The sequence below is a fragment of the Haliotis asinina genome, chromosome 6 (assembly GCF_037392515.1).
Source record: "Haliotis asinina isolate JCU_RB_2024 chromosome 6, JCU_Hal_asi_v2, whole genome shotgun sequence".
NCBI classification, from domain to species: Eukaryota; Metazoa; Mollusca; class Gastropoda; order Lepetellida; family Haliotidae; genus Haliotis; species Haliotis asinina.
In genome coordinates, this window is record NC_090285.1 from 36,946,156 (window position 1) to 36,957,200 (window position 11,045).

The following is an 11,045-nucleotide window of genomic DNA, read 5'->3' on the forward strand; positions in this document are numbered from 1 at the left end:
CTGTTATGTTTGGGCGGTTGACTCAAACACGGTGCTGGTGCGTTTCAGCACTCTTGTTTTTTCGCTGTTTTGGACAATGTTTCTTTTCACAAGCACTCAACCAATATTGTTTCACTGCATGTTCTAAAACGTTGTTTGCAGTGTCCATTAAACACACAAAAAGTTGCATTTCCCTTAGAGTATACATGACCTCACCACATTTAAGTAGCTATCACATGTTAGGGTGTTCCCAGACTGATCGTTTGTAGTAGGTAAATTATCACCCCCATAATACATGTATTCATTACAGGCGTTTGCCTGTTCATCTATCGCAACAAGTCCCAGTATCATCAACGTGGCTGAAAGGGATGCATTTGAAACTCAATTATCCTACAACTGTATATAAATGTACAATATACATAGCGTCCATAAAGCAATCCATATAGATAATGAATCCATTGGAGGTGCTATGCAATAATGTGATCCGTTAGTTGTTATTCAAACATTATGTTGCATATTCTCTCACTTTTTCTACTGCATAATGTTTTATGAATACATGCATATGTTCAGTAATCTCGTAACACGAGGTTTCTCATTTGCGAACATTTCCCTGCTCTATTTGAGACTTCAGATCCAAGACTATAACAAGAGAAACAAAAGTTTGCACAACTAAATGTTGGAAGGTATGTACCCCTCAATCCTTCAATGTTCCATTTTTCCAGTCTCCTAATGAAGCAGCTATTTGTAAGGAACTCTATATGTTTTAATATTGTATATATTCTTCCCTGGATGAATGAATTCAGTATGAACAAGATTTCTTAGGCAGCAAATCATAACTCTACTGCCCGTCATCAAAGACTTTTTCAAGCCAGTGTAAGTTATGTTATGTTATGCTATACACATGTGGTCGACCCCCTAGGTCCTGACTCAGACATGCGAAAGATTCGTATATCCGCACAATTCAATAAAAAACCAAAGTGTTCGGATAAACGAAGCCTGACTGTATTTGGAATTTGGTGACACCCATGGTCGGTGTACTCGAAGGCGAGGTCTCATTGTAACATCTGTGATTATATTTTCTCCCTTTGCAGATATTGTATTACATTTTGAAGTAAAGTCCCGGTCAGAATTCGAAACCACACTCACAGAGTCGACCACACACATCTCCAGCACTCGAGGTATCAATGGCTACAACCTCATGATTGTGTCATTTGTCAATCTGATTCTGAGAGTGATTTCGTGATTTTGAGGAAATGTCTCATTCTTCCGTATTCACTGGAGAATCTCTGAGAGATGACCTTGCTCCCGAGTCACAAAGCATTGGTAGAGTTCGGACCCTCTACACGGCATCTGCCAAAGGCAGGGAACGAACCCCCAAAAGTACTAGAATATGTGCTTTACCTAGGGAGTGTAATCCCAAGTATTATGTTGCATTTGTAAATTTCTAAAAGGCAGTGTGTATTCATACATTCATGTGATTCGTGTCAATTTACGCATGCCAGATTGGCACACAAAGCTCGTGATATCGGTTTTGTGGAAGCCGCGATGGCCGAATGGGTTAGACGTCTGATTCTTTATGCTGGCGAACAGGTGACTTACTCTGAGAGTCCGGGTACAAAAGCGGGATGAATAATGTACTGGTATCTTTATTTTAATCCCAAACGAAAGCTCAGATTAGAGTGTTTCAGTTCTAATTGCTGCCTTTCACTACAAACTACTGCCACAAAACATTTATTAAGTTTAGGTTGTGTTCTGATTCCCAAATTGAAAATTTGGAGATCAATCTGTGACAGAATTTGGGACAAATCACCCAAAAACAAATAGATGTAATATAATTACTAACGGTATCTTAAAATCAAAAATCAAATTTTTCAAGCTTTCAGAAAAGACCTGGACCGAAATTTCAGGGCCTTTAACCAACAGCTGTTTTTTGTTTATACACGAGATGTGATGAGAGATAGTTGAGTCCAATCACCTCCCGCGGACTTGCAGTTTCAATTACGTACAACGTACGATCTTTGACCACATGTGACAAAGAAACAAATATGCGCAGTATCGCTAAGACACGACAAAGTGGAAACAACATTCCAGTGAAATCTATACAGAACAGCAAAAGAAACGAAATTTTCAAAAAAATGAAATTTCAAAAAGGTATGATTTCATGTGAATGTCCTCTATTTAAAAGCTTGACGAAAAGCTAGAGTTTCGTTTCTTTTAACTGGCCAGTCACGGTGCTGACAAACAGAACACGTGTTGCCTCTCCGACAAGATATACCGAGAATACGATGAATCGCTCCACCTTCCTACTCAGCATCTTTACCATTAATAACAATGCAATTCAAAGCAGATTTGCGAGAAGCATTCCCGGGAAACATGGAGAAGAACAAAGAGGAAGTGAGCAGAATTATTCAGTATTTGATGGGGGACGATGACATGAGCACAGAGGAGATCATTGAGAGGTTTTCTCTCTACAGTGAGCAGTATGAAAAGGTTGGTGTAAGGCGTCATTAATCCATGCATTAGTATATCCACAGTCTGCCTTTTAAAGAGACAGACGAATCGCTGGATTTGAACCAGGGTTAAGCGTTGATGAAAATTCCCCACAAACCTCGACCGGTCAAGCGTTGGTTGTATAGCATGTTTCTTGCATGAAATATCGAATGTTCGAGAGGAATTGCTAAACTGATGTTCAAAACATAGTACGCACTTGAGATCCTTCAGATGCATTTAGAAGTTGGTGAATATATGAGAGAAGTATACATCAACCATATACTCTTCTTATATAGTACACGACTGGTTTCCTTAGATCATTATCAAAACAAAACAAACAAACAAAAATAAAAGCACCAGCAGTGTAAACATTTTGAAAAGGGTTTTAGTGTGATTTATAAGTAACAGCCATAAAATAATACCACAAAACCCATATATACCATTATAAAGCGTGCCTATTTTCGGCGTTGCGAGTCGAAATCACAAAACTTTTCGAATAATCTCAAAACCCCAGATGAATACCTTCGTTTGTCCTTCAGTTTATGTCAAATAGTTTTGTGAAAGACCCTCCTTCCTCTCTTATCATAACATGGCAGAAAGTCCACAGATGTGGAATGACAAGTCGAGAAGGGCATTGTTTTCAAGGGGAATATTCATGATAGTCTTTAAGTGTTTAAACGCATTTGCAGATTTGTAATGAATGATGTATGGGATCGCGAGTCTATAATTCAGAGAACAATCACATACATGTTTTGTTTACATGAAGGTTTTAGAAGCTGCCTCCTACAAAGGTCCACAGTTAACAGCCTGGAAAACTGCGGAGCTGTTTCCTAGCAACAGGAAAGACATATATATCCTGGATGTGGCTGCAGGAACGGGTCTTTGTGCGGATAAGGTTTGCAGTCACTTTTATAATACATAAATAGTCAGTGAAAGTAGAACTGGAAGAATCCAGTAAAAGAGGCAAACAGAGGAATATGAAGAGCGATATATTCAGGACCAAAGTAGCATCTTCACAGAGAGCCACGGGGTCAAGTGGGAGATTGATATGCTTACTCACGGATGCTTCACAATTAAAACGATGGTGTGATTTCAGTTCACAAAGTTCTCAAATGAGTAACATAAATATACTTTCCAAATATAACAAGGAAAGGAAAGAAAAGAAAAGAAACTATACTTACTTACTAAGAGCACACAACTGACTGAAAATTTCAAACGTTTCCCATTTATGCTTTTAATAGTTTATTCAGCTCTTTATTGTTTATTGATAAAATGCAAACGATAAAGCCAAGGAGGAAACAGATGATGAGGAAAAATTAAGAGAAAATGTGACAGTTTATTTGCAAATGTTTCCGTTTTTCTCATATGCATTGGCACTGTTAATGGTATGCTTACAAAATGGAAAATCCCCTATTTTTGTGCAGGGTATATGAAAAATATTTTGACTTACACTAGTGTTTTCGATGTATAGCTGCATAATTGTTATACTGTGCACAAGAATGTTTTCTTGTCATCTTAATTTTGATGTAGTGATATTTCATGTGCGATTTGCAGCTGTATTCTTGCGGGTTTCGCAAAATGGATGCCCTGGAACCTTCACGCAAAATGCTGGATGTGGCAAGGATGAAAGGTCTATACAGCCGCTACTTCATTGCCACTTTAGGGAACAATGCCTTGGACATCGCTAGCGGTTAGTAGTTTATTATCAGAATGATGAGCTTATGTACACATAAGAGCATGTGATATTTTTCAAAGAGTGAAAGCTTGAAATACATGTTTTCTCCCGACTATAAAGCACACAAAATGACAGGCTAAAAACATACGTTCTTGAGAGGTGATTTTTGTTAAAACAAAAAAAAATAGGTTCTTAGTGTTTTTTTTTCATTTAAAATGAATTTATTCGCTTTCCATATGTAACTGAAACGTTGGCAGATCGTCACCACACAAAATGCAAAGATCATTACTCCACGTGCCATTGTTTGTTTGCAAAATATGTGGAAGAGAAATAACATTAGCATTTAGAAGGCATTTAGAAGCTGTGTATGTGACAAACATCTTTTATGGATAAATCTTCCTTGTTAATTCTTCGAGGGCGTGGGACATATTAATTAACTCATAATGGACGTTTGATACATGTGAAGTCACTTATCTACTCATTCTCAGAAGTAATTAACAATCATAGTCACTGTGTAATTAGCAATCAATGTGTAAAACTCATTTTCTGGTCTCACAGTCGATATTGCTAGAATATCGCTAAAACAGGTGTTAAACAAAGCTCGCATATTCAGCCTTAAGAATGAATTTAAGATGGAAATGGAGTTTAATTTAATAATTGTATCAGATAATTTGCCTTTTAGATACCTATGACGTTGTGACAGTGTCGGGTTTGAGCACAGTGGTATTGAAAAGGATGCCTCTAACTGCTTTTGAAGAGATGGCTCGCATAGTGAAACCAGGCAAGTATCCCCGTGTGTCACGTTTTAGAGAAAGTGTCCCTTAGGCCAACGGTTCTGGAGATTCAGTTGCCATGGCATTCAAGAATTCATTAATGACACCAGGTGATGAGATGGGTAAGCTGTAAAATACTGCACCTTAACACAGAGAATATTGGTTTGGTGTGAGAGCGTGGTATGGTGTGAAACTGGTCATCAGTACACCCCTGATAAAAGAAAATGAAGCAAACGATTTCGATAAATGATAAATACCGGCATACCATAAGAGCGTGTTTGTTGTTTTACGGCGCACTTCACATACTTCCAGATATATGGCCGCAGTAAGTAATCGGGTCTGGACCAGACAATCCAGTAATGAATATCAATGAATATCAAGGCAATTGGGATACGATGACATGATACAAAGAAGACAGCGAGCCTAACCTCTCGATCATGTTAGTCGCCTCGTACTACAAATAAGTCATACCAAATAACTGGTCCTTGATTTTAGTGCGTTTGACACAGTCTGTGACCCGGCCCACAAGTTTTAGTATGTAAGCACAACCTGCAGATTATCAGCTGAGTTGTTCGTCACATTCACCAATATATAAACTGCCCTCTGTGTTTTCCTTACAGGCGGTTTCATACTTATTTCTACTCTATACAACTTGTATCCCGATGATGGAGATGTCAGAGCAGTTATCTTTAGGGAAAACATGAAGACCATGGAATTTCAAGGGAAATGGAAACACGTGGAACTCATGCAATACCCTAGCGCGCTATTTGATGAATGTGGAGGCATTTCCGTTTACCAAGTCCTCCAATGAAAACAGATATTACGTAAGAACTGACATAATAAACATTCCCAAATGATCTATCGGTGATATTGTTTTTAAAATATCATTTTATAAATGTTTTGTGACATGAATACTTTATATTTGAGAAATATGAGATCACTGGGTTTGTAAAGGTTGTGGAATCTGTATGTTGCTCAAAATTGTATTAAAGACGTAGTTCAGACATATAGTTGACCCAAATTTGGCTTCATGTTTTCATGTGTAACATGTTCTACATATGATCAAAATCCAAACCCCAAAGACGTAATCTACATACATGACTGCGATTGTGGACACTTATACATAGGGGAAACATCCTTTCCGTCAACACCGAAACCAAGCGACATAAGAGGAAGAAGAACATATTTTTGGACATGAACAAATGTGTTCCTCGTCCCCAAAACACAAGGTGTACAGCTGTGCTCACTTCTACACTTGTTATATAAATTATACATAATTGTAAATTCCAAATGAACGTTATCACCTAAATGCGAATGAAACCTAGACCAACAATTAGAGCAACGAGCGCCAAATGGCAAGGCACCTTCAAATGAATTTTCCTATCTCAACAGTGCGGCACGTAGTTGTCCTCATTCGTCTATGCCTGTGACGTCAGTGATGCCAGTTTTTTTTCTTAAAATCAGGTACATATGCAAATTTATTCCATGTTTACCCTTACAACGGCCTATTTTGAAAAAGACTGTGCGATACAGATAATGGAAAGTGTAGTTGGGAACAACAAAGATATTTTTGACGATATTAAATTTTGTTTGAATTGCTCATTTTACTTTTAAGGAAAAACAATGAAAGTTAAAAAACATTTTTTTTTCTGTTTCCTTGAGTACTCTAACACGTCAGCATCAGCAATACTGAGCACATTGTGTAAAATCAATCAATCAATCCTTATTTGTTGTAGTGGAGGCCACAGGCCCATTCAACATTTACAGTTGGCCATCAGAGAGTATATACTACATGCAATACAAGCAATAAATTTACAGTTCGGTTATGTTACATTATGAATTATGTAGAGATGCCTGTCTAAGACGCATGGCGTTAAATGCATACACTGTCATTTCAATAGTCAACATTTCAACATCACAATATCACTTTCAAGCAGCAGTAAGCAGTAAGTTCGCTCACTGAACACAAAATGACAAATTTAATTTGAATGGATTATGCCAACATTGTTACATTCTTGTGATCAGGACCATGCTGCACCCAGTCTCTCGACCTGTGTAGTAATCCATTACTACATAATTTTACGCACAGTTCGAAACACGATGTGTGAAATACATGTAATGTGAAGAACGCCTTCCAGTTATTGAGATAGACTACAAAACCCACGGAACATATAATATGTTATTTCCGTTTAGTTTACTTTATACCAAACAACATATTGTTATGACAATCGAAGTAATGAGAAACAATGCAAGATCAAACATGTAAATAACTCATTGATACTTCTCACTGGAATTTCGGTTTAAATACGTTTTCTACCCTACAAAAGTGACGCCATTAGCCTTGCACCAAACCAGAAACAAGTATGTAGACAGGAAAAGCAGCACGACTAGGTCCCATACATACCCAGTATTGGATGTTTAAGGTCCTGTAACGATTAAGAACCAGTAAAACACAATGTATGATCGTGCCTAAATGCCGAACACACCGTCGGCATCAAACTGCAGCTCTGGGCGGAATTCCGGTAAAAACAACCAACAAACTAACAACAACGAATGTGCCATCGAACTCTGATACACAAACACGTCGTAAATACTACATGGAAATGGCTACTGACATTAGGCCAGATGTTGTTGTTTGTGTTTGTGTTTGTGTTTGTGTTTGTGTTTGTTTTACTCAAGACAACAACGGATATTCTTAAGGGTCCGAAAACCAATTACACAAGATACGAATGGTACAATATACAAGAACAAGATACAAGATACAGATGCAAGAACGGATGATTTCATCAGCACGATCAGACAGCTATGCACTGACATGCATCATGCATCATGCATAAAGTGTTCAAATGCTTGTTATTACCTACGTTTCTTCAAATATGTATTGATCCATGTTGATCTATGTTAGATTAAATCTTCGGCAGCTAAAAGGATCGAGTGGTCGGACTCGCTCACATGACTGGCACATGCCATCTTATCCCATTTGCGTGGACTGGTGCTTGTGCTATCGATCACTGTCTGGTCCAGACTCGGTTATTTCAAAACTGCCACCATACTGCTCACTCACTCACTCACTCACTGATATGTACATACAAGTGAGTGTGTGAGTAAGTGAGTGTGTTAGTTAAGATGCAAAGTCACATAAGCAGTATTTCTGTGAATACATGAATAATTAAAGATAAATTATAAAATCCTGTCAACTAGGGACAGTAATACATTTAGTGTACCATAGACATAAATTCAAAACTAGTAATTTATTATCCTTTTAGCATATTCAAACATAAACCGTAGCCATAACGAAAAAGTAAATCTATAAAAAGTATGTGATTTGCCCATCTTAGCCGTTTTCTGTCTTGTACGTCACAATGATTATATCCCTGTAGGTATTGTAGGAATTTTGAATTTATTCTTGTATATTTTTACAAAGGCTTTCCTGAGCGATGTGCACTCTGCATTCTTGTAGCTCTCAAAGGGAGATAATTCTATTTTGGTTTCTCACGTTTTCGATGCTTAGGACCTTCAATACGACACTCCAGCAGATAAAAGGTAAATTATCATTTTACACATATCCAGTGATATAAGTGACATTTCCTTGTACTAGATATTCCATTTCTAAATGTGAAAGTGTAATTGTCATGGTAGAAGCATAGAACTTGTTTTCATATCTGACACTGACTGCTTTTACTTAAGCTGGATTTGATTGTATTGCAGTCAATCTACACATAGAATCTACTTGTATAACGTCGGATACCTCGACTGTCGACAGGATTAATCAGAAATGTAGGAAGATTCTGAATTGTCATTTTGAAGTGATATTGATGAAACCTAGAAACCAACAGGCATAATTACAACCTGTGGACCAGACCATCTGATTCTATAACCCATTTACAAAGAGCATCGAAATCCCACGAACAGGATTAGGTACTTTAGAAATAACGTTGTCTATAGGGTTTTAAGATTTCGTTTCAATGAATCAGACGAACCCTGACAGCCAATCAACTAGGTACTACATAATATAGAGCATACACCGTTCGATTTTCACGTACAATTCCGGGACGGTACATGTATGTGCAAACTGACATCCGTTGGTGCATGGATGTTCTAAGAGTTAGAGCAAAACAAACATTAAGATTCACAGTCCAATAAGCGTATACAAAGTGCAATTCCATTGCGAATTAAGGTGTCCACGAGACTGTAGGCTTTGCATGTCCCACATAAAAAGCGTCAGTCTAGGGTACAACGTTACTATCAAATTGGTTTAGCGTATTTTCCTAGCACTTGAACGAAGTTGAATATTTCAGAAAAAAGGTTTGAGGCAATTATAGACCGAAAGTAGGAATATGATGCGTATAAAACTGGGCTTCGTTGCTCATTACTGTAAAGATGTAATTTGTCATCAGGACAATGCACAGATCACCACATCAGTCATTATATTGGATTCAGTCAGTGATGACCGCAATTCGGTAGTCATTGCCAAGACGAGGCTGATATGCCCAACCCTCTGATATTTCACAGCTGTCCATTTGTTCTTAGCATTCTCTTTTATATATAAAGTGTGCTTCTCACTACATATTAGGTCATCCACACACATTTGAGGTTTTTGTTTTGAAGGGACAGGTTTTACGTTTTGTCAGTAAGACCGCTTCCCAGGTTTTACTTTTTGTTAGTAAGACCGCTTCCCAGGTTTTACTTTTTGTTAGTAAGACCGCTACCCAGGTTTTACTTTTCCTAACTTCATACGAACATCAACATTCACATGATACAGGAGTGTTTGAAATCAATTGAAAAATATAGTTTAAGATTAAACTCACAAGACAAATGTGTTCTCCTAGTGGGATTGGCAGATTGGCAGATGCTCTACCGCACATCCACCGGAACGACGAAACTGGTGGGTATAAATTATCTACTTAAGTTACTGTCAATAAATTGATTTTATGTGTGCTTCAATTATTGTTATGCTGCTTCATTAAATGATCATCTGCATTCTAATTACCCATCATTGACGGTATATATGTTAGAGAAAACACATCTCCTCGGTTTTTTGGACAATGTAAAACCACCGGTTTTACATTGTCACCAAAACCACTGAGGCGTGTTTTCTCCTATACTTTATCACTGGGAGACTGGTCCATACTAACAGGATAGGCTGGTCAGGCTTGCTAATTTGGCAGAGAAATGACGCCGTATCCAAATAGATCGATGATGACGGTAATGATCACTGGATTGTCCGATCCGATTTATGGACCGTAGTAATATAGATGGAATATGGCGGAGTTCGAAGTGAAAGATCAAAAATATGTTGCATATGATGAACAAATTTACATATTGGAGACGTTTTAAATCATTTCGTGATTTGGTTCTCAGTTGATATACGCAAATCATTTACTTATTAATATTTATCTTGCTCTATGTCTAATATGCTAAAAGGTTTATTCTGAAGGCTTTCTAGAAATTGACATCGTGGAACCGTCGAATGAAATGCTGGATGAAGCAAGGAAGAAGGAAACGCAAAGTCGCTACTTCGTAGATGGATGACGAGAAAATACCCATGACATATGAAATCGTAAGTTGTTTCATTGAGACTGATGGATAATATGAAATTTGTGTATGTAGGTCATGTTCACAGGCTTTGATGCTTTGAATGCTGAATGTACTCTTCTTGATTCATACATTTCGGAAATGCTCATCAAAATGTAAGTTTTCAGTAACCTCTGTGCGGCCTTGGTGAAGTCCAGTGGATGGATGCTTAAAATGTTTCTTCTCTGCCTGCCTTATCCCTCATTTGTTTATCATGCCATTACTATTTTACTAAGTTCAACATACTCCTTTCATGGATAAACATCAAGGAAGAAACCCATTTCTGCATATTAAAAAGATATTTCGCCATGATTACAATAAATTAATTGGCTCAAAACACACTTTTTGTGATTTTTACATATAAGCATATACCACGACACATTGTGCAGCTTGTATATAATTTATTGGTGTAGCTGTTTACAGCGTTATTGAAAGATTATGTTAAGCTGGGTTTCCTATGTGTCAAAACAATATGAGAGAAAGTATTTCTGTTTGTTTAAATTAAAGCTGATGATTATTTTGCAAGCACATGCATGTACACTGACGCAGAGTTC

The 11,045-nt window shown here is 37.5% G+C and overlaps 1 protein-coding gene across 1 annotated transcript; it reads left to right on the forward strand.

Moving 5' to 3' along the window:
* The first annotated feature begins 547 nt into the window (after positions 1-547).
* LOC137288086 (methyltransferase-like protein 27) lies at positions 548-5,774 on the forward strand. Its single transcript, XM_067820462.1, has 6 exons — positions 548-662; positions 2,327-2,469; positions 3,236-3,364; positions 4,024-4,159; positions 4,827-4,925; positions 5,538-5,774. Exons 1-6 carry the CDS (start codon positions 653-655, stop codon positions 5,726-5,728), a joined length of 708 nt encoding a protein of 235 aa, XP_067676563.1. The 5' UTR covers positions 548-652; the 3' UTR covers positions 5,729-5,774.
* The last annotated feature ends 5,271 nt before the right edge of the window (positions 5,775-11,045 follow it).

What these genes read in the sequence shown, in the direction of transcription:
- LOC137288086 (XM_067820462.1), top strand. An exon ending in TGCCTTGGACATCGCTAGCG is followed by an intron (nt 4,160 to 4,826) that starts GTTAGTAGTTTA and finishes TTTGCCTTTTAG; the next exon opens with ATACCTATGACGTTGTGACA. An exon ending in GGCTCGCATAGTGAAACCAG is followed by an intron (nt 4,926 to 5,537) that starts GCAAGTATCCCC and finishes TTTTCCTTACAG; the next exon opens with GCGGTTTCATACTTATTTCT.